Source organism: Oncorhynchus tshawytscha, linkage group LG24, assembly GCF_018296145.1.
Source record: "Oncorhynchus tshawytscha isolate Ot180627B linkage group LG24, Otsh_v2.0, whole genome shotgun sequence".
Lineage (NCBI taxonomy): Eukaryota > Metazoa > Chordata > Actinopteri > Salmoniformes > Salmonidae > Oncorhynchus > Oncorhynchus tshawytscha.
The window spans coordinates 11,101,256-11,126,744 of NC_056452.1; the positions used below are offsets into that span (position 1 = coordinate 11,101,256).

Below are 25,489 nucleotides of genomic sequence, written 5' to 3' on the forward strand. Positions count from 1 at the left end.
ATTGATAAAATCAGTGGTGGGAAAAAGTCCTCAATTCTCATACTTGAGTAAAAGTAAAGATGCCTTTAATAGAAAATGACTCAAGCTAAAATAAAAGTCACCCAGTAAAATACTACTTGAGTAAAAGTTGAAAAGTATCTGGTTTTAAATGTACTTAAGTAGATTGGTGGAAAAAAGGACTAAGTAAATGCTATACATCAAATTCCTTATAGCAAGCAAACTAGATGGCACGATTTTCTTATGTTTTTAATGTACAGACTGCCAGGGGCACACTCCAACATTTCATGTACAAATGCTGCATTTATGGTTAGTGAATCCACCAGATGAGAAGCAGTAGGGATGACAACGCGTTATACATGAAGTGGACCATATTGACGTCTTGCCTGAGCATTCGTAATGTAACGAGTACTTTTGGGTGTCAGGGAAAATGTATAATGTATAATAAGAGTAAAAAAGTACATATTTTCTTTACTTAGTTACTTTACACCACTATATACAATATATTGTAATCCCAAATTCACAATATCACATTTAAATGAATTTATTGCAAACCTTATCATTTCCCTCTCAATACATCAAAAACAAAATCAATATGTAAGAATGAGATGTAGCGTGCCTCGCCCTTCTGAGTGGATATCGACCCCTTTCCAGTACACGGCACACTGACCGACTTATTGGGGCAGTAAGAAAGCCATCGTCATCTACGCCTTTTCAACATAGCCTAGATTTACGTTTAGATTAATCCTAAAAAAGAATAACTTTCTTGGGTTCTCATATGCTTACAGTTATGTTTTGATTCTTGCATGAACAGTCCCTAAGATTATATTCGGTTGTGATCTTTGCAAAATAATTGATTTGCGATGATGACACAAACATTATATTAAGCAGGACATTCAGACGAGCCTTAAAATGTAATTCTAATCCAAAAGTAGTGTGAAATGCACTTTTTTTTCGCGGCCATTCTATAAGAACTCCCCTTTTTTTCTGCCACCAACTGGCGCGGATCGCCCTCATGCGGCAATGTTTGCAAACACAGAAAGGGGTCTATATATGCCACCTACAGGTATGGATCAGATTTGGCCCCCTGCCATTTCATTACAAAGACACATAAATCACCTGCATTATGAAGCTCAAACTTCCAATACCGGAATTCTTATATTATTAGCTCATTATTTTCATTAGATGGCCTAATAGAACTACATACTCCAATATGTTCTAGTAGCCTACCTCATTAAGTGTACAGGAGACCCTCAAATTCTTTGTTAAAAGGCCCAGTGCAGCTATTTTGATATCAAATATTTCTGGGTAACTATTTAAGTACCTTACCACATTTCCATCCACAGTTATGCGAGTAAAGTCGTACTGTATAAAATAAATCACGACAGCTCTGATGGAAACAGAAAGTTTCGGTACAATTTTATAAATTCCGACAGACCAAGATGGTTTGTGTTTATAGATAACACACTGACTCTGGTTCGTTCGACATGTTGGGATCTTTTTGTGTCAGTTAAAATGTATTATGCGAGAAATGGCGGTGGAAACGCCTTTATTACCAAATATTGCTATAATAACCATGATATCGAAGTAAACTTGGAGTTACGCAATGACATACTGTGTGGTCCTCCCACTATGACTCAGGAAACCATGCAGTTTATTAGGCTGCAGATGAAATAAGTTCTGAAGAAATTCACAGGGTGGGGACATGCACGGTGATCTTGATGCACATTTCCAAGGGTCTTATTCTGGTGACATGATGATCGATACTTGACTGCCGTTTGACAAATAAAAATATTCTTGCTCATATCTATAGTAATCTCATCATGTAGACTAGCCTACCCGCACTGTATCTGCGAACTGTTGGCTAGGGCGCATGCTGTAAGGGTTTTCCTGTGGTGAAGTAGAGGCAGACCAAAATGCAGCGTGGTGGTTATTCATGTTCTTTAATGAAGTAACTATACATGAAATAACTAACAAAACAATAAATGTGCGAAAACCAAAAACAGTCCTATCTGGTGCAGACACAGAGACAGGAACAGTCACCCACAAACACACAGTGAAACCCAGGCTACCTAAATATGGTTCCCAATCAGAGACAATGACTAACACCTGCCTCTGATTGAGAACCATGGCCAGACATAGAAATAGACAAACAAGACATCCAACATAGAATGCCCACTCAGATCACACCCTGACCAACCAAAACATAGAAACATACAAAGCAAACTATGGTCAGGGTGTGACACACGCACCAAAACTTTGGGGGACAAAACTACCAGTAGAGTTAAAAATGTGACGGAAATGTTAGATTTTTAGATTTTTATTTGGTACATTTAAACTTAAGTGATAATACTTATTTTCCACCATAATTTGCAAATAAATTCATTAAAAATCCTACAATGTGATTTTCTGGATTTTTTTCTCATTTTGTCTGTCATAGTTGAAGTGTACCTATGATGAAAATTGCAGGCCTCTCTCATCTTTTTAAGTGGGAGAACTTGCACAATTGGTGGCTGACTAAATACTTTTTTGCCCCACTGTATGTAATAGGGTTCCTTTAAAAAAAAATCTCCAACAGAGATATGATATTTCTGGGTGCATTACACGCTTTCTGATGAGGAGTGTAGTAAAAGGTATTTTAAAATGCAATAATTTATTTCTAAGGTTGTAGGACCAAATACACTATACAGTACAGTTGAAGTCGGAAGTTTACATACACTTAGGCTGGAGTCATTAAAACTAGTTTTTCAACCACTCCACACATTTCTTGTTAACAAACTATAGTTTGGCAAGTCGGTAAGGACATCTACTTTGTGCATGATGCAAGTAATTTTTCCAACAATTGTTTACAGACAGATTATTTCACCTATAATTCACTATATTACAATTCCAGTGGGTCAGAAGTTTACATACACTAAGTTGACTGGGCCTTTAAACAGCTTGGAAAATTCCAGAAAATGATGTCATGGCTTTAGAAGCTTCTGATAGACTAATTGACATCATTTGAGTCAATTGGACGTGTACCTGTGGATGTATATCAAGGCTGACCTTCAAACTCAGTGCCTCTTTGCTTAACATCATGGGAAAGTCAAAAGAAATCAGCCAAGACCTCAGAAAAAAAATTGTAGACCTCCACAAGTCTGGTTCATCCTTGGGAGCAATTTCCAAACGCCTGAAGGGACTGTACAAACAATAGCATGCAAGTATAAACACCATGGGACCATGCAGCCATCATACAGCCCAGGAAGGAGACCCGTTCTGTCTCCTAGAGATGAACGTACTTTGGTGCGAAAAGTGCAAATCAATCCCAGAACAACAGCAAAGGACCTTGGGAAGATGCTGGAGGAAACAGGTACAAAAGTATCTATATCCACAGTAAAACGAGTCCAACATCAACATAACCTGAAAGGCCACTCAGCAAGGAAGAAGCCACTGCTCCAAAACCGCCATAAAAAAGCCAGACTACGGTTTGCAACTGCACATGGGGACAAAGATCGTACTTTTTGGAGAAATGTCCTCTGGTCTGATGAAACAAAAACATAACTGTTTGACCATAATGACCATCATTATGTTTGGAGGAAAAAAGGGGAGGCTTGCAAGCCGAAGAACACCATCCCAACCGTGAAGCACGGGGGTGGCAGAATCATGTTGTGGGGGTGGCTTTTCTGCAGGAGGGACTGGTGCACTTCACAAAATAAATGGCATCATGAGGGAGGAAAATTATGTGGAAATATATTGAAGCAACATCTGAAGACATCAGTCAGGAAGTTAAAGCTTGGTCGCAAATGGGTCTTCCAAATGGATAATGACCACAAGCATACTTCCAAAGTTGTGGCAAAATGGCTTAAGGACAACAAAGTCACGGTATTGGAGTGTCCATCACAAAGCCCTGACTTCAATCCCATAGAAATTTTGTGGGCAGAATTAAAAAAGCTTGTGTGAGCAAGCAGGCCTAAAAACCTGACTCAGTTACACCAGTTCTGTCTGGAGAAATGGGACAAAATTCACCCAACTTATTGTGGGAAGCTTGTGGAAGGCTACCTGAAACGTTTGACCTAATTTAAACAATTTAAAGGCAATGCTACCAAATGCTAATTGAGTGTATGTAAAACTTCTGACCCACTGGGAATGTGATGAAATAAATAAAAGCTGAAATAAATCCTTCTCTCTACTATTATTCTGAGATTTCACATTCTTAAAATGAAGTGGTGATCCTAACTGACCTAAGACAGGGAATTTTTACTAGGATTAAATGTCAGGAATTGTAATAAAAAAAATAAAAAAATAAAGAGTTTAAATGTATTTGGCTAAAGTGTATGTAAACTTCCGACTTCAACTGTATATACAAAAGTACAGTATGTGACCATTAGTGAATTGGCAACATATAACCTATTAATTATGTATAATTTGTCCTGCTATTTGTCCTGGTTTTTACAAATGGGTTGACATCCATGTTTTGAATAATCTAAGTCTAGCAAATAGTCTTTACAGTGCCGTGAAAAAGTATTTGACCCCTTTCTGGTTTTCTTTATTTTAGTATATTTTTGATATTGAATGTTATCAGATCTTCAACCAAAACCTAATATTAGATTAAGGGAACCTGAGTATATACATTTGATTTAATAAACAAAATGATACAACAACCCAATCCCTCTGTGTGAAAAAGTAATTGCCCCCTTTACACTCAATAACTGGTTGTGCCACCTTTAGCTGCAATGACTGCAACCAAGTGCTTCCTGTAGTTGTTGATGAATCTTACATCGCTGTGGAGGAATTGTGGCCCACTCTTGCACGCAGAACTGCTTTAATTCAGCAACATTTGTGGGTTTTCAAGCATCAAGTGCTCGTTTCAAGTCCTGCCTCAACATCTCAATTGAGATTAATAATGGACATAATTTCAAATGTGTTGCTTTTAAACTATTTTCATGTAGACTTCAATGTGTGTTTTGGATCATTGTCTTGCTGCAAGACCCAGCTGTTCTTCAGCTTCAGCTCACAGACAGATGGCCTGACATTCTCCTGTAGAATTCTCTGATACAGAGCAGAATTCATGGTTCCTTCTATTAAGGCAAGTCGTCCAGGTCCTGAGGCAGCAAAGCATCCCCAAACCATCACACTACCGCCACCATGCTTGAACATTGGTATGAGGTTCTTACTGTGGAATGCAGTGTTTGGTTTTCGCCAGACATAATGGGACCAATGTCGTCCAAAAAGATTGACTCAAATTAGCCAAAAAGCACCTTGAAGCACTTGGATGATCATCAAGGCTTGGACGATTGTCCTATGGACAGATGAGTCAAAAGTAGAACTTTTTTTGGATGAAATGGGTCCCAATACCCCAATATCTATTTAATCAAGATATTAGTGTTTTATTTTCATTATGCTTTTTTGATTCCCATCCTCCAATTTGCCATAACAGAGTAAAATCCTAATTAAATCAATTTTAATCTCACTTTGTAACTGTAACCCCCAAAATATGAGGGGGTGAATACTTTTAATAAGCACTGTAATCGTTTGTTTGGTCTTCGATAAAGAGTAAAACTTCCCAGCTTTCTTCATCAGCTTGTTGGTCATCCCCAAAATGTACTTTACCCGACTGAACAGAATTCAGACCAATGCATTGCTTCATACATGATATGTGATGCCTGTTATTTACACTTGGGAACATTATGCTAGAATAGAACAGTATAGAATAATATAACAGATCAGAAAAGTAATATATTAGATTTAACATCGAATATAATCAAATGGAATAGAATAGATTTATATAATTTAAATGATGTCATTCTATTCTACTAGGGCCCAAATACATTGTGCTGGCTTACCTGAGGTCTTCAGCACCCAAGTTATGGTCCTCCGTATGGGGCCATGAGGTCCCTGATCCGCTATAAACACTGTCTGAAGTATCCTCCACCTACTGTACGTATCATCTGCGATGTGACAAACGTTTGGCCTCAGTACACATGCAGCGCTTAACTTGGCCAGATGATGTCTCCACGAGCCCAGATGGTATATCGCTCGTCATAGACAGTCCTCCACAGAGACAGAGGTTGAATCACACCAACTGCTATCAGCACTCATGGTGACAGTTGTCAAGTAGAGCAGAGAAGCATGGATGATAAGTTTATTTCCATAATATTTCTGCAGTGCCATTCAGCATACCTTCGAGATGCTGACAGAGAGAAACAGGTGCATTCTCCACCCGTAACAAATCAGAACCAATACGGTAGATAGGTCTTTCAATGTTTATATAAATGGTTCATTTAGTTGAACTGTAACCAAATACAACCAGGTGAGATATTTGATGCACAAAAGTTTTCTTCTGGTTATGTGTCATACATTGCATACTTATATTGCACAGTATACTTATGCCAAGAAGTCAAGTGTATGCTGTACCAAAATGATTTAACACAACTTTGAATTAGTCACCTACTCTGTAGGTAAATAGGCTATATAACATGCCAATCAAAGAGAGGGAGCAAACACGTTTTTAGTAAGAAAACATTGATTCATACATTTTCAAAAGCATTTACAAATGCATAGGTTCATTTACAGCATTGACAAACCTATAGGTATGATACAGATAGAAGATATTCAATTTTAATCGGAGACTTTCAGTGTTGTCGTGCTGTTATGTAACAAATTACTACTGTAGGTTATGTTTCCATTTCTAGATCCCGCTCCACTCCGCCTCTATGAATACCTCTCTTTCTCCGTGGTCTGCGTGCTGCTTTCAGCTCTACTCTTTCCTCCCTCATATCACGACTGTTGTGATGTCAGCTATGCTTGAATCAAGGATGGGGACCTGTAGTCAAACGGGTGTGTGTGTGTGTGTGTATGCGTGCCAGCGAGCATGTAAATGTGTGTGTGTGTGTGTGTGAGTAAAATGTTAAATACGGGTTACTTTTCGCCTATAGGCCTATTTACACGGACGCTTTCACAGTCGTGAGCCCATTGTTGTCTTCTTGGTTTAATTTTTTTCTTCAAAGAAAGGTCATTGAAATCGTATCACAAGTTAGCCTTTATATTCGTTTGGGTCCCCCCCCACCCTCTCCCTTATTCTCTAACCCGCCCACATGTGTCATCTAAAAAAAGGGGGGACAGACAGTGCAGAAGGTGACGCTCCTCCAAGCAAACAGAGAGACAGAAACGTGCGCGCGAAGAAATAGGGAGAGGAGTTGTCTACAGGCTATACAATATCTCCATTGTGACATTGGGAGGAGGAGATCTAGAAAGAATTGAATGGTAGCTACACCCTGCGCGTAGAAGCGTAGAGTCACAGTCAAGACTGGGAATCATTTTTTGGCAATAACAGAGGTGGGAGAGGGGCATCGAAACCGAGAAAAAAACAGCCTGAGACAGTTTCTGTGTAAATTCTGATTCGTTGAATGCGTGAGAGTAATGTATTGTCGTCAGCATGATCTTAGGTAGAAGTAATAAGCGACAATAACGATAACTAAACGTAATTTTCAACAACAGACACTCCTATTTTGTCTCATTATTATTATTCGGAAAGAGACCCTGTCATCTGAAAGCCGACAGGACACTGCATGGATATTATCTCTGAAAGCATACAAAAAAAACGACCTTACAAAGAAAACTACATTTTGATTGATCTTGTGAGTTAATGTGCGTGATCTTGCACGCACGCACGCACACGAAACGAACCCGAAACAAAAGCAAGTGAGTATTGATCGTGTGTGTGTGTATTTGTGAATTGATGTCATGTATTAAACACTATTTATTCGAAAATCATCGAGCCTTACAGGCCAAAAATAAAGGCAAAGCGTCTACGTTCAACAGGTATTGTTCTCTTCACTGTCAGACCTAATGCAAACGAGGGGTGTTTTTATTCAATAACAAGGTGAGCAATCAGTAAATCAGTACTATGTGTTCAAATAGCAAAACATAAAGCTCTCCACTGGGTTATCATATTAATATTCAGATAACTTATTGATAGTGTTACATAGCCCGTACTCTTACTTACACTTTGATATATGTCAGATTATAACCTAACATTGCATATATGAGGTGGGCGTTTCCCCAAGTAGGTCTTTATAGTTACATGTCTCTTAAAGGGATGTGTTTTTGTCTGAGTGTGGGTGTGCCTGTCTGTCTGTTGTTTTGCTAGTGTGTTTGAGTGTCTGTCTCATTCGGTGTGTGCGCGTGTGTAAATGGGTAGCACAGGGGAAGTGTCAAGGCCTGAAATGGAGGTTTGATATAGCTCTGTTGGGGAGGGGGGACGACGACAGGAAGGAAGGATGTGCATGGCATCTAAGGGACCGCCTAATACAGGAAGTCAATAGTGGCAGTTTGATGTCTAGACTAGATGCTCTTTCTTCTTTAAACACTCTTCGTCCTATCCAGTCACATCATCAATAGTTGATCATTTTGTCAAGTTGACCAACCAACGATCCATCCACATTTTCACTCCATTATTTCTGTGTGCACAAAGTCTGTCCTCAGTTCTGCATATCGCTCTCTTTCCTAGTACTAAACTTTCTTTGATTCATGAGCGTATGTAGGCTCTTATTGTGCTTAGGCTACCATCTGACTTCTGCACTTTCTGCACTCTTCATGTTGCTTCCTCTGCTTTCCCCCCTTGTATTATCAATCTACAGCTGCATCTATAGATATTGAGGGTAACCCAGAAAACCTCCTTCTACTTTTAGAACAACGGCATGTATCAAAGGTTTATATTTGTGTATATACAAGTTGATATAATACTGTATAACTTGGTATACCCAATTTACAGTCTATGTTATACAATTTTTTATAAATATAGTAGACGTATAGGTAATAGATCCAACAATACGTAACACACCAGAAGTATAATCCATAAACTAACTGTGATTGTATTACATATATTACTCCAGGCTATGTTCTAACTAACTACCTCTTCAACTCATATCTATATCCAACTCAAACAATAGATCTCCATCTTTCCCACGTTGCTTCACCCTTCCTAAATCTGTCTCATCTCCAGCTCTAACCGGGGTCGTGTTCATTAGGTGTGTTCGTTCACAACGGGAAATGTGGGTTTCTCACTGGACAAAACCAAGTAGTTTTCTGCCATTTGTTGCCTAATGAACGTGACCCAAATCTATCTCAAATGCCTCTCTAACTCAATCCCAAAACCATCACATAACCCCACATATCTCCTCCTAACTCTAACCTGTCTCTTTTTCATTAAATCATGACTTTACCCCTCACCTTTAACTCTTAACATGTGCAATTTCTCTCCCGTACTTCTCTCCGTTAACGTCTCGCTATTTTACTCCTTTACTGCTTTCCCATCCCTGACTTCAATGGTTAAACTTCACATCCCATTTCTAATTTCTTCACCTCCCCTCTCTTTAGTAGCCTATAATCATCAGCCGGTTCAAAGGTCAGGGACCATATTCATTAAGAGCCTCAGAGGATCAGTTTAGCCTTTTCAACCATAATTAATACAATTTATATGGACGGGGACAGGGGACGACGACATAATCCTAGATCAGCACTCCTACTCCCAGACATTTTTTAAAATACAGACCCAGGGCTCTGAGCGGTAATGTACTGTTCCTCATTCCATCCCTAAATGTGACTCACACCGTGTCCCCCATCACTCCAGGCTTCTAATGGTTGTAATGAGCCATGGAGGCCAGTGTCATTAATTAAGAAACTGACCAGATTTAATGTCGTGAGGGACAGATGAGGTACAGGGTTCAAAGTTCAAACTCTACGGTCATTATGCTAATTTATTAGGGGGGGGTGGATATGACTCTGGTGTACATGATCCTCCAACAGTATCCCTTGTTGTTGAGCTGTGGGTTAGTGAGATAATGGCTCAGTCGGTTTGTAAGGGCATGGAGCTAGCAACACCTGTGGGTTTTATTCTCGGACGGGCCACATATACCGAATATAAATGTCACTGTCAATGTCCACAGTTCTATAAGTCGCTTTGGATAAAAGCACCCCATGCGAAATGACGACTGTTAATGTTTAAACTGGTAACAGCACCGTTTCTTTCTCCCTTATCTCTCTGTCACACCTGGGTTGTGTTCATTAGGCCCCACCGTAAGGAAACGAAGACAAGTGTTTCTTATTGGATACGTTCAAATAGTACCACCTGGTTTTACTCCGTTTCAGAGCGCTTTCTTCCATTATCGATCCTACTGAACATGACCAAGGCTCTGTTTGGCATTTTCTTAATGCCCTTTGGACTGTTACTGGTGTGTTATCCTCTTACCCACCAAGGGGTGCTATAACATCCTATCTCCATATAGAATGCTTCGGTATTCTTACTCCCTAGTCCCTACACATTTACTATGGCATGCTAACGGTGTCCACCCACTAGACTTTGCCGTTATTTATTTCATTTAACCTTTACTTATGCAGGGAAGTCTCATTGAGACCAACGCCTATTTTGCAAGGGTGCCCTGCTTCACAAAGAGCCGCAAACAATGCAAAGTTCACAGTGAGGAACTAGTGACATAATTCTTTAGGGTGCTACAGAAGGCTTTTATTTCTATGAGCTAGACATTGTGGACTTGACCCCTAGCTTTGGGCAGCACTATGTCTGAAGGACAATTGGTCAGCATCATGTTGATGCAGACTTTGGACTTCGAGATTTGGATTCCGTTGCTGTCCGCTTGACTAGTGCTGAATCTCTAATTGCTGCTGTTAACGCTTATTTGTTTATGTCGAAACCTCCCACACAAGACTAAGTCACCACACCCTTTCTGAAGGACATTTGGCTCAGCACCCAAAGGGCTTTTGCTCAGCTCCGTTTCTAAATGTCCAATCCTCTATTTCAGCCTCTCCATCCTTTGTCCATGGGTCTATTCCTGAATCAAGCTCATATATTAATCATTCATTTCCAGCCTGCTAAAGAGGAGATAACCGCTGTTCAGGGTATCTTTCAAAATGGAGTCTTTCATTCCAAAACAAAGCCTGAATGGTTGAAGAGGAGTTATCCTTTGGAGGGTGATTTAGTTTTATCAATGTGCAGTAGAACCACTGCCCTAGGGGCTCGGGGCCCCTCTGATGATGTGGTTCTACATGGGGATTGGTCATGAGTGGCGCACCCCTGAGGTTGCTGCACTGGTGTCGCCGGGTAGATAAGCTAGGGCCCCTGGGAGATTTCCCAGAGTCCAGTTCTCTCATGCACGGTTAATTGATTGTCTTTTTTAATGCACAGTTGGTTAGGGAATTGGTCATTGGTGTAAGCTAGCCTGATCGTTCCTTACGATGCCCTCGTCTCAGTGTACCTTGGCTGTGTGTTTCTTTGCTAATCCCGTGGCCCATTGCATACTCTGAAAAAGGTTCTACCTTAAATAAAGGTAGATAAAGCATTCTTCGGTGTGTCCCTGTATCTTTTCACTCAACAAACAACCCTTTATTTCTTTCATCATCCCTTGTCCCTGTCAAAGACTCCTTTTTTCTAAGTGTATATTACTCTCTCTCTCTCTCACTCTCTCTCTCTCTGTGTTTCTCTCTCTCTCTGTGTGTCTCTCTCTATGTGGCTGTCTCTCTCTACTCACCTCCCTCTCTCTCCCCCACCTGCTTTCTTGTCCTTTCACATTCATTCATACTGTCTCTCATCTCTTGTTTCCCCCAAATACTACCCACACTCCGCTCTCTTGCTTCTCCGATAGTAGAATAGCAGAATGTAGAGTTCCACCATTAAACACAAAGACAGTCGGAGGGAGAGGACATCATACGGTGACACTGCACTAAAAGGGGAGGTGACTGCAGTACTTTCCTCTTGCTGCAGTGCCTCCATTTCTCCTGATGGTGTCTCACCAGTACTGGGGAGTGTGAGGGAGATGGAAAATTGGGGGAGGGTAAAGATGTAGAGAGAGAACAGCGAGAAACCTTGTGGTACATCCTTTGATGAGGAGATGGGTGGTGGAGGAAAAAACACACACACACACACGCACGCACGCACGCACGCACGCACACACACACACACACACACACACACACACACACACACACACACACACACACACACACACACACACACACACCACACACACACACACACACCAGCCCACAGCCCACAGCCCACCTTCTCCCTTGCGCTTCAGCATAGCTGTACACATACATGTCTGTCTTTCTCTCCCCTCATTATTCCTCTTACCCATCTTCTGTCCCTCCCTCCTCTTAATGTGCTCTGTCTGTCACCCCCTCCTCCCACCCTGCTGTATATCCCCTCTAAGTGTTGTCCCGCTCCCTCGTTACCCCTCCCTCTCTCCCTCTCCTTCCTCACTTCCATTCAGATGCTTTAACAGGCATTACCGAACCCCTGCAAGATTGCTCCCTCTTCTATCTCATCACCTGTTCTCTCCTCCTCTCCCTCATCCTCCGCTCTTCTCATCCCCTGCCCTTTATCATCTCTCTCTCTTTCCCCTCCCTCTTTTTATTGCCTCTCTTTCATGTTTCCCATCATTGTTCTTATATAATTCTATTCCATCCCTCTCTCTCCTCCATCCATCCCACCTTCTCACACAAATGGCTCTCACGTCACCTCTACCTCCCCTGCCTTATCCCCACTTTCCATTTCTTCTCCTTCCATTCCTATTTCTACCACCCCCCTCATCCACCGCCTCTCTCCTCCTCCTTCTATCACACTCTATCTCATTCTCTCTGTGAATTGGGAAAGGGTTTTGCTTTTTCCGCCAACCACGACGCTCATGTTCTGCGCAGTCAGCACTCCTACCAAATTCCTCCCTGCTTCTCTCCTCCTCTCCCTTGCTCTCTGCTTTCCCTCTCTCTCACAGTCTTCTCCCCTCCCCCTGTTCCTTTCTGCTGGTACCTCACAGTCGATGCGCCCCATAATCCCGCGCTCCCTCCCCCTCTTGCTGCAGTGTTTCTGCTAATATATATTAGCGTCAGTGCAGCCATCGTGCACGAGCAGTGCACTCTCTCTTCCTTTACCTCTTTCTTTCTCTCTATTTTTACCTCCTCATTGACCTCCCCTTCTCTCTCATTCCAAGTTCATTATGATTAAGCAGCGCTTTTCCCTTAAATTGTTTACTTCATATATTTTTTAATGCTTTTGAATGCTTTTGTATGCAGTGCTGACACTCAGCCAGGTGAGCCTGTGTGTGTGTGTGTGTGTGTGTGTGTGTGTGTGTGTGTGTGTGTGTGTGTGTGTGTGTGTGTACGTTTGTGAAGAGGAGAAGTAGCTGTGGAGCGCAGGACACGGTGGCCAGGGCAGGTATAGCTCTGAGAGGAAGAAAGAGGGGGGTACGGTTCCTCCTTCGCTTTACTCTTGATCACTTTCATCTCTACCACTCTTTCTCTCCAGTCATTTTGTCTGTCCTTCTCTCTCTCCCTGTCCCTCGCTTTTCTCCCCCTCCCATTTGACCACAAGTTCTTCTTCCTCCCCATAACCCATAACCCCCCCCCACACCTTTTTGTTGTTGTTGCAGTTGAGACGTGCGTAGCTACTTCAATACTGCGCTCCAAACACTGGCCAGCGTCGTCCGAAGCCACCCAATTATCTTGTTAACACGAAGCCCAGACCTACTATATACATTTTCCTTTGACAATGAGCATTGAGCATTTATCTCAAGTACTTATAATGTTTAAATGTAGGTAATCTCTTCCACAGGAAAGGTTTATTGATATTCTTGTAAAGTTGCTTTCTCTTCCTTCATTAATTCTCTTGAATGGTTACATTACTTTAATTAACATGCTCAAATCAATACGTTCTCCCCATATGGTTGTATTGCGGAGAAAACATATTGGCTGGATAGGGTTTAGCATTTAGCAATGTTGACAACTTGTTGTTTGTGTAGGCTATGAATTATGACCAAATAGTAACCAAATAAACCCCAAACTCTGCATAAAGTAAAACATTTTTTACTGCATTTTGAAGAATAGGGATTTAAAAAGTAATCTTTGCTCTATGCAGATAGTTCAAGATTCTTTGTCCCCCACCCCCCACCCCTTGGACTTTGGGTGCACTAGAGTTGAGTAGAGCCCCTATCCGATTCCATGCATAGGAAAACAGCAGTGCCTGCTGTCCATGGTGCTGAAATGTTATCTCTCAATAATACCTTGGACTACGCAGATAGTTCCAGATTTACAGTCCCCCCACCTTGGGGTTTGGGTGCAGTAGAGCCCCTGTCCCGTCCCATGCATAGGAAAACAGCAGTGTCTGCTGTCCATGGTGCTGAAAAGGTATCCATCAACAACACATTGGCCTATCTATGCAGGTATTTAAAAATAGAAATTCCCCCTTGGACTTTGCGTGCATTAGAGTCAACTAGAACCCCTATTCCGTCCCATGCATAGGAAAACAGCAGTGTATGCTGTCCATGGTGCTGAAATGTTATCCCTCAACAATACATTGGTCTATCTATGCAGGTTTTAAAAAAACAATAATTCCCCCTTGGACTTTGGGTGCACTAGAGTCAACTAGAATCCCTATTCCGTCCCATGCATAGGAAAACAGCAATGTCTGCTGTCTATGGTGCTGAAATGTGATCCCTCAACAATACATTGGTCTATCTATTTCATTCAGATAGTTTAAGATTCTCTATTTCCGTCCCCTGTGGGTGCAGTAGAGACTCTATACCGTCCCATGCAGTGCTGCTGTCCATGGTGCTGAAATCTGATCGCTTAATTAACAATAGAAGTGCTTCTCTGCTGGAATCTCCCTCAGTTCTAAGATGACCGTTGGTTAGATCTCATTACTGGGTTTCTTTTCTGGTTCATTTGTCAAAATAAGCCATTCCAAGTTATTTAATGTATCTTTCTTTCTTGCTTCAACTCTTCTGTATCTTTATATCGTCCTTTGAAATAGTCCATTTCCAACTGCAAGACATGCAGTAAACACACAAAAACAAAACACTGATATGATTTTGCAGTGTTCTTAAATTCAAAGTGCTCCTGGCATTTTTTGTTGAGCAAGCAATATCAGGCGTACTGCAGTGAAGACTACTGCCAAGTTTTACTTGGGCAGTCAAGACTAAGGAATTGGAATCCTGTCTTACCTATCTATTACTCTACTAGTACTTATTATTAGATTTCTGTGACGTATACATACATCAACTGTCCCCAAATCAGTGTATCTTAAGTATCTAATGTCCTGTCAGTCTCTAATCCCTCTATGTACTGTTCTCAGACCTGTGCTTATATATGTTCCATATGCTGCCAGTCCATCCCATGCAGCAGCCTCTGATAGTTGGTAAACCTTACCTGAGTGGAGGCTCTCTTGAATTCTGGAATCTTTATATCTAGATAATGTTTCAAACAAAACACAAAACTAGAAAGAAATGAGCAGAAAACAGTCCAAATAGAAAAAAAGATTGAAAACAAGTTCCAAGTTAAAGATGCACTTTGGAAATGTCTTAAAAGTTGTTTGTGCTGTTGAGAAAGTTAAAAAAAAGCTGAAGACAAGACATTGACAATGTTGTTGAAGAGAGAAAAAAATGCATCACGCTAAATGTAAATGGTTTGAGAAAAAGTCCCCAAAGAAATGAAGGGGTGATAAAATAGTAAAGAGCAAAGTGGGAGACTTTTTGAGAAAGAAAGAACAAAATGATGGGAGAAAGGAAGGAAAGTGCGAGTGAGGAAGAAAGAACGCTCGAGTAAAATGCAGTGAAGAAAAAGAAGGAAAAGAGAAGAGGAGTGCAGAGGTGGGACGAGAGGGGGACACTGAGAAAGGAAAGAGAGAGTGTGAGATGAGGAGGAAACTGAAGTCCAGATTCCCCTTGAATGAAATGTGAGCCCCTTATGCGGAATATGAGATTGAGGGAACAAGGAAGAGAGAGAGAGAGAGATAGAGAGAGAGAGCAAGAGAGGGGAAGGGAGGGCTAGAGATTGAGAGAGCGCTGGAGAGGGGGTAGGACGAGGAAGAGGGGGAGGAAAGGGGCGTATTCCATTAGAATAGAAAAGGAGGTAAACAACATGCATATGGTTTACAGTATGCAGAGGATTTGCATTGAAGAACACCTTTTCAGAAGGAAATGGATTCTACACTGACAATGCACTGCAATGTTGATGTGCTAACATAGCGAGGGGCAGGAGAGAAAGCAAATAATTCTGGCTTTTTACTGCAGTGGAATTCATTCACTTGTATAGCGCACTCTCTCTCCCTCTGCCTGGCTCTCATCCTCTCTCTCTCGCTCTCTGTCTCTCTCTCCCTCTTTCCCTGCTTCTCAATCTCTCTTTCTCTCTCTGTCTCTCTCTGCCTTTATCTCTCTCTCGCTGGCTCTCATCATCTCTCTCTCCCTACCTCTCATTCTCTCTCTGCCTCTCATCCTCTCTCTATCTCTCCCTGCCTCTGTCTCTGTCTCTCTCTGTCTCGCTCTCTCTCTCTCTTCCATTCCCTCTAGCTTTCCCGTCCCCAGGTATTTGCTGAGCATCACTTGTTTTTCCCAATCTAGATTATTTCTATCCTTTCCGATCACTCCATTAAAAAGCTGATTTCTGATCTGTCTCTCACTCCCCACTCCTCTCTATTTTCCTCTCTCTCTCTCCCTCACTCTTACACATGTACACACACACACACACGCACGCACGCACACACACACACACACACACACACACACACACACACACACACACACACACACACACACACACACACACACACACACACACACACACACACACACACACACACACACACACACACACACACACAATGCAGAAGACACTATTGGAACAGCATGACATAACCTTGCTTCAGTTGAAAGTAAAGGCAGTAGAGGGATATAGGGAAACATGGTGCCTGTAGCAGACTGATTGAGTCGATCTAACATTAGTATGGACACTACACTCCTGGGAAGCGATTAACACACACACACGCATCGAATGCGTGCCACCTAACGTCAGAAAAGCATTAGGGACTTAGAGAAAGGAAAAGCGAAGGAGCGAAATGTATCCCTAATTTGTTATGTTATACCTCCTTCAAATTCTCTCCCTCGTTCTCTCGTTCTCATCCCTCCTCGGATGCTCTCCTTCTCTCTCTCCCCAACGACACACACACCCCTCTCTCTCTCTCTCTCTCTCTGCTATTTGGTACCGAGGCAAGCAGATTGCAGTGGAGGGGATGGGGGTTCGCTCTGCTGGGGTCTTTAGTGGCCTAATTAGAGATACTATATCAATGAATTGGGAGAAATTAGAATCCTTTTGGAATCATGTACAGTGTACATCATCTTACAGTAACAGCAGCACGAGGCACAAAATGGAACCAGTCGAATAAGAGTGATACTAGGTGCTGAAATATGAAATGGAAGATATTTTGCTTATAGCACATTCATAACACAACATGTATTTTTAAATGCTCACGCAGTAGTCCGGTGGTCTCCGTTTTTGCCTTGCTTTAAACTCATCTTATTATTCTCATATTTCAGCCTACACATTTTAAGTGTATCATCAATGTTGAATCAAACATGTGACATTCTCCGCATTTCACTCATTTATTGCTGTATGTTAGTGACTGAATATAGACTAGGCCTACATCTCTCCTGTCTTCTGGTGAATATTACTTATCTGAACAGCCTTGATAAACCAACTTTACATTCACCCCTGTTTTATCTTTTGAAATCGTTCTTTCTTATAGCCTAATGAACCGGCTGCAAGGTCATTTAACTACACTCTATGCGCATTACATGAGGAATTATAGCAGTAACTGAAAAACGATTACTGTTTCTAATGTTCATATTTTATACATACATACCTTTCCTTTTGCTAAAACGATGTCCCTTTCTCTACCCGCAGACTCCTCCTCCCTCCGTTTTCTCTCCTCCTCTCCCTCCCCCAGTTCTTCTATGCTCAGTTCGGTCTGCGTCTCCTCTTTCAAAGGGCGCAAGGGTGGGAACAAGTCATCCAACAAAGCATGTTACACTGCAGACATGACTTGTCCGTCGGAAAGCGAGAAAATCGTGATCAACTGCGGGGGGGTGCGGCATGAAACCTATCGAAGCACCCTAAAAACGTTGCCCGGTACCCGCTTATCTTGGCTTACCGAACCGGACGCCTTTAGCAACTTCGATTACGACCACAAAAACGACGAGTTCTTCTTCGATCGCCACCCATCCGTCTTTTCATTCATCCTCAACTATTACCGCACAGGGAAGTTGCACTGTCCGAACGATGTGTGCGGCCCGCTGTTCGAAGAGGAGCTGGCATTCTGGGGCATCGATGAGACGGACGTGGAGGCTTGTTGCTGGATGAATTACCGGCAACACAGGGACGCAGAGGAGGCGCTGGACAGCTTTGAGAATCCCGAACCAGAGTTGCCAGAAGACGACCCAGCTCTACCAGGAGGCGCAGATGGGGACATGAAAAGACTGTGCTTGCATGAGGACGGAAGGAAAAAGACTTGGTGGGAAATCTGGCGGCCCAGAATGTGGGCCCTTTTTGAAGACCCTTATTCCTCTAAATACGCCCGGGTGAGTGGCTCTTTGTTATGTTTGACTGCTTTAAATGTCATATTACATTTGCCATTCCAACTTTGACCACAAATATCTGAGTCGCAATAAGTTGTTGAAAGTTTATGAAAATGAGCTTCCCTTACTAAACAACCAGTATACTTATAGTTGACATGAATAATGCCACCTGAGATTTTCGTTCAATAAGCCATCATAATCGAGCAGGCCACTTCGGTAGGCTTTGACTTCCTTGACAGTTTGCTTGTGACTCACGGATGCTGAATAATTAATTGTGTTAGCATGTGAAAAAAAATGAAAAATCGTATGGCTCCTATGTTAATTCCAGATCGTAGACTATAAAGTAGCCTACGTGTTGATGTTGTTTCGTTATGAGGGTGCTGCCAAGTCAATGAGTTGACAGTGATACTGATAACATATATATTTGAATCATAATCCACCAAATGTATGTTTTCATAGTAATATTGTCGAGATAATTTAGCGTGCTGTAACAGGTCCCATACCTGCATCCAAACGCACTTTTTTCTCTGTCCCCCTCCCGTAGCCAACTCAAACACTCCTCATTAGCCTGTTTGTGTCGATGCGCTTATGCACGCTGAGTTTAATTTATTATGTTATTTATTTAGCGCTCATTTGAGCCTTCATGCGACCTCGAAACTGGAACATAAAACAAGTCTTCTTTTCTTATTTCCCCATTTGCCCTCGGTGATTCTCATTTTTGGCGAGTGTATCTGTCCCCCATTACAGTGCGAGGCTATGATAAAGCCCCTCCATGCACGCTTTTCAGACCCATTTCCTAGAAGCTGCGTTCGTTTCGAATCAGCTGGTTCTCAAGCTAATAGTAACGAGACCCGAGGTGCCGAATGTAAAAATGCTTTTACCGTTTGATGATTGATTCTCTTTGATAGTGCAAACGTCAAACATAGCATAATATACGGGTAGCAAGAAGAAGGATACAGGGTTTTTGATGAAGATGTATAGATTAAAATAACTGGATTGAATAGGCTATGTTTCTTCATCCACACATGCCATTATGAAATAACATGTAGTCTATGCTCAATTAGCTGGCCGTACAGTTTGCTTTGTGTATAAAGATGTTAAAATCATGCATGTTGTAAGAATCATGCACACTCCTATTGATGTTGAGTACCATACACGTTTCCTCGTTGATGACACTGCAAAACACTCCTCTTTAGGCACATACATACACGCACATACACAGGCAGACAACAGACAAAACAACACCTGCAGCGCAAACATGTATAGATCCAAGTACCTGTACTGTATGTGCAAAAATAAGTATACAAATACACATCCATACACGCACACACACACACACACACACACACACACACACACACACACACACACACACACACACACACACACACACACACACACACACACACTCACGCACGCACGCACGCACGCACACACACACACACACACACGCACGCTCGCACCCCCCCATCCTACACACACTGCATCTCTCTCTCTCTAGTCCAGTCTAACCTGACTGTAGAAACTACACAACTGTCCACATCCAGTATCTGGTCTCAGCACAGGAAGAGCTGTGTCTCAGGGTTAGATAGATATATCATCTGGATTGGGTCACCTGATCTTTCCCTTTGGCAGGCATTGGCTTTAATGTTGGATAACAGGAAGTGCCTCTCTATTGGGCGCTCCAGCCGATGGCGGAGACCACATGAGTAGGATGGATTCCTGACCGGCACTCCAGGGTTTCTTGAACCGGAAGACATGGGCGGCGTGCTTGTGACTGACGGATCTACATATGATCAGCGATCAATGATCAGAGACATTATTCATAGTACTATTCAAAGGGCTGTTTTTTTTATTGCGCACGAGTGCATGTGGTGCATGGATATACCGTAGCAAAACACACACACACACACACACACACACACACACACACACACACACACACACACACACACACACACACACACACACACACACACACACACACACACACACACACACACACACACACACACACACACACAGACAGACAGACAAGCTGCTGTCTGTGCTGGCTTTTCTGCTGCAGTAGACATGGGGAGAGAAAGGAGGGGGAGCACCGGCGAGAGAGAGAGAGAGAGGATGATGAGAGAGAGGGAAAGGTGGAGCGACAGAGATGGAGAGGGAATAGATATGGACGGGGATAGAGAAACGGAGAGAAAGAGATGGGTAAAGAGAGAGAGAGAGAGGAAGGAGAAATATAGTGGCAGGAGGGCAGAGACGGGGATGGGGGTATCGCTAGAGAGAAATAGACGTTGGGAGGTGTGTGTGTCTGTGTGTGTGTGTGTGTGTGTGTATGCTGGATTCATCTCCCATCCGCAAAGAAGGCTTTAGCAATCCAATCTGCAATGCAATCTGATATTTGATTGATTATCTTCTCTTTTTGTCTGCATTTCAATTCAGTATTTTTTTCTCACCCTTTAAAATGTAAAGATGTTTAAACATGAATTGAGGCTTTGTTTTTAAGTGATATTATATGAATATTTTACCATCTCATTTGGTATTGACGGCATATGACTCTGGATGTGGTGTATTATTCTACTTAGCATCTTCTATTGATCCCTAATGGCTCGAGATTGAGTTTCACAGTGCGATTAATCACAGTGTCATCACATAATTGACATTCCTTGATCCTAACTTAATATAAAATTCTTGTTAACGGTGTTGTTTTGTCGCAATTTCTCCCCTTAACTCATTTCCAACAACAAAGGAGATCTTGATGTTTATGAACCGGTATTTTAACGATTGGAATCAGCTGTGGTCTAATTAGATTGTATTGCTTGTCAATCAAGTTGGTCAACAGAACAGTGGTAATGTGTACCCAATAGATTTCTGCGGAATGGAGTGTTTGTAGATATTCTAATAGCGTAAAACTTCAATTAAACACTGAGTCCCAAATAGAGGCCTGTCCCTTTTAAAAGCCCGGTATCGGCACTCAATTCAGCAAATAAACGCCTGTTTCAAATAACGGCAGGTCTAAGTGAATTGTTTAAGAGTGAACATTAGCGAGTAACATAAAGATTGTGCGAAAGACGATTAATGAGAGCAAAATCATTGCAGTGAATGAGACATCAGTGTCTCATTCAAGAGGAGAGGTGCAAAGAGCGAGAGAATGGTGCAAAGAGCGAGAGAATGGTGCTGAAGCAGGACATCGGGAGTGTATGTTAAGCAACCTCGTCTTTGCAAGTCTGATCTGCGATGGATTTGTTATTATGTTTATACTGGTCATAATAAACAGTGTGGTAGTCTTTTCAACATTTTATTGAGCAAAAGCTGTGTGCATTAAGGAAATAGAGGCCTGGCTCAAATAGAAGCCTGTTTCCAATAAGCACCAGTTGTGTTCAGTGGAGAGCTGGGCGATATGGACAAAAATCCATATCGGGATAAATTGCCTGAATTGATGCGATAATGATAAACAGGACGTTAAAGTTTACAATATTAATGTGCAGCACAGTTTTTTAAAACTATCCTTTAAACTACGACTGTTTGTGACCATCGATTGTCCAATGAACAATCATCCATATGAGCAAACTTACATCATTTCAAACGTCACATCCCTCTAGTATAGGCTACATCCCTCTAGTATAGGCTACATCCCTCTAGTATAGGCTACATCCCTCTAGTATAGGCTACATCCCTCTAGTATAGGCCACATCCCTCTAGTATAGGCTACATCCCTCTAGTATAGGCTACATCCCTCTAGTATAGGCTACATCCTCTAGTATAGGCCACATCCCTCTAGTATAGGCTACATCCCTCTAGTATAGGCTACATCCCTCTAGTATAGGCTACATCCCTCTAGTATAGGCTACATCCCTCTAGTATAGGCCACATCCCTCTAGTATAGGCCACATCCCTCTAGTATAGGCTACATCCCTCTAGTATAGGCTACATCCCTCTAGTATAGGCTACATCCCTCTAGTATAGGCTACATCCCTCTAGTATAGGCTACATCCCTCTAGTATAGGCTACATCCCTCTAGTATAGGCTACATCCCTCTAGTATAGGCTACATCCCTCTAGTATAGGCTACATCCCTCTAGTATAGGCTACATCCCTCTAGTATAGGCTACATCCCTCTAGTATAGGCTACATCCCTCTAGTATAGGCTACATCCCTCTAGTATAGGCCACATCCCTCTAGTATAGGCTACATCCCTCTAGTATAGGCTACATCCCTCTAGTATAGGCTACATCCCTCTAGTATAGGCTACTTATTGTAACAAACGATATCAGCAAAATACCGGTATGGTCGGTGGCGATTATTGTCCCAGCTTTAGTTCAGTGATTGAAGCAAATACACGGCCAGGCTATCAATGGAAGGTAGACACGGTGAGGCATGGAATTACTATAAGCGGTGAGCACGCTTTACTATGATATGCTATCACAGTTCTATCACCACGGCATATATTTGCCTGCTCTACCGATACAAGAACATACAGTAGAACCCAATAGAATGCTTTTGATCCTATTTCTGTAAGTTCAGGAAATCACTTGCACCACGTCCATTTAACCTTTTTACTGCAGCGGGCTAAATCAGGGTCACACAGAGTGTTTCTTGGTAGTTTGACACGCGTATAACTTGAAACAAAAGTATACACCTCACGCGCACGGTCAAGGGCTTCAAAAAAAGAAGACACCCGCACCGCGTCAGATGTAGAGTTGAAATGTTTCCAGATTTGAGTTTGCGTCCCAATATTAACCTCATACACATCACCAAACACTGAAAGATAACAAAACCGTTTGACATAGAAACACTGGATAAACACAAATAATGTTGATTAAATATGTCATTCTGACAAATATGATTAACATTACACCCGTTGAGGCCACTAGGTCATTTGACTGCAGGAAAGGCCTTACAACAAAAACATTACTTATGACAGTCATAGAGACATTCAGTTATTTCTTCCTCTACAGTGGAATGGTACGATTGTCCGTCAGTAACGTATCTACTGACGCATCTCATTTGTGGTCTGTTATGCACATCGTATACATTATGAACCTCACCCATACCCTTTTCACACTATCATGCCTATCATGCCTACCCAAACCAAACTGTGCTGGCTCCTATTCACATGGTCCTTTTTTAGGCCTTGTCTGATAACCTCTCTCAAGCTTCACACATACAGTATGATTGAACCTGGCTGTGTTGGCTGTGTCAGTGTTGTTGGGGCAGCGTTGCGTCCTGGTTGAGGGTTCAGACCCCCCCGGTGGTTCATTGTTTGCTGTTCTTCTCTACTGTGTTAAGTGTCAGAGTGTCAGCAACCTTCCTGTTATTAACACAAACGTGACCAAAACAGGGTGTGTTCGGGTAGAAAACACTGTGCTGGCCAGGAAATAAAAAGGTAGCCCATTAACAGGGGTACCTATAGTTATGACGATATAGACAATATACTTGGGGCAGGGTTTGGGGGGATTTTGACATTATTGGTGCGGGGACATTGCGTTCTTTTTTCTGGGTACCTTGAATCTTGGAAGCTTGAATTCTCAAAGGAGTGAATGAGCGGATGGTATGTTTGGGACGGAAGTGGAGGTTTTCCTATCAAATATAATTGGTGTAGGTTTCAAAATTGGCAGTAGATTCTGAAAGCGCTCGTGCTTCACACGCAGCAAATACAACAACATCCTCCTGTCTTCTTTTAGCGTAGACCGCTTGTGGGCTCTCTATTTCTGTACTGGGTCAGTTCTCATTTTGCGTAGTCGTGTGAGAGTTTTCCGCACCATTTTGCCCTGAAGCAACCACCTCCTACTCTGTGCAGTCTGGGTTTGTTTTGCGATACGTGCTGAACGGGACTGTGGGTTGTCTGAGAGTCAGCCAATCATGGTGAGCCTCCCAGCCAATCATGGTGGCATCTCGTTCTTCTCCTCTCCTCGCTTCTTTGTGATTGGAGGAGAGCCCCAAGGATTCCTTCTGTGCTCTCCATTACATCACCATCCACATCAACGAGGGGCCCCAGAGCCAATGTTTCTGTCATTAAAGGGAACCACTCACTCAAGATCACAATGTGCTTCTCACCGTTAGAATAGTTGGACTTAAATGTGTGAAACTCAACGCTTTCCCCCACACTGTTAATGTCCCAGTGCAGGTGATGATATCGCGTAGAAATAAATTAAATAAAATAAAAGTATGTTGCCTTTGTATTGTGTAGTGGTTTGCTGAATGGAACACTTTTAAGGGGTGGTTTCCCCGGACACAAATTAATCTTAGTCCTGGACTAAAAAAGCTCTTTCAAAAGAGAATCTCCATTGAGACGGCTTTTTAGTCCTCGACTAGGTTTCATTTGTGTCCGGGGAAACCACCCCTTAAAGTGTTCCATTCAGCAAAGCACTACACAAGAAAAAAGGCAACATACAGAGGGTTTATTTCTAAGTGATATCATCACCTGCACTGGGACGTTTGTGTCTTAAAAAATAAATATCCTTAATCTTCCACGACACTATGATTGATTCTCCAGTGTGTTCATTCAAAACCTGATTGTAACGAAGGCCTCTCACTTCCATTCTTGCTTTTCTCCCCCCCCCCCCTTATGAAATCCCTCTAAAAATAGAACGATAGTAGCAAGGAGACGAGTCTTTAATCCCATTCTCTTTTGGCAGGTCTATCCCTCTGTTGCTTGCAGAATATCATCTGGCCCGTACGACCATTTGATATTAACAACGCTTACACCAAACAGGTTGACGCCGAAAATAGCCCGTGACACCACACCAACTGTTTGGCTGCCAGGTGAACATGGGTTGTTCATTTAAGAGCCATTCTCAGCGCTAAGCGAGTTTATTACGGGTACACGGCGTGTCACGGGAGGACTCATGGGAAGGGCATGACTAACGATTAGCCTTTTTGGTGCACGTGTTTGGGAAAACCATCACGTTTGGTTTCTATTTTCCCCGACGAGGTGTTGTGCCCAGGTCTTCTCGTCTTGTGTTTGTATCAACCCAGCAATCCGAACCCCTCAATTTAGTGTAGTGTCAATGTAATACTATCTCTGTCTGTTGTTTGGTATTTTTGAGGATGGATGCGTGATATCGTGCTAAAGGAGAAAAGTGGACACAACAATCA

The 25,489-nt window shown here is 42.2% G+C and overlaps 1 protein-coding gene across 2 annotated transcripts in view; it reads left to right on the forward strand.

Annotated features, from left to right (window-relative positions):
* Window positions 1–7,120: 7,120 nt before the first annotated feature.
* Window positions 7,121–25,489, forward strand: part of LOC112223743 (potassium voltage-gated channel subfamily C member 1) — a 77,278-nt gene continuing 58,909 nt past the window's right edge. For both annotated transcript variants that reach the window (XM_024386914.2, XM_024386916.2), the window contains exons 1-2: window positions 7,121–7,680; window positions 17,722–18,395. In XM_024386914.2, coding sequence (XP_024242682.1) covers window positions 17,772–18,395 — 624 coding nt within the window. In that variant the 5' untranslated portion in view covers window positions 7,121–7,680; window positions 17,722–17,771. The remainder of the gene's footprint in view (window positions 7,681–17,721; window positions 18,396–25,489) is intronic.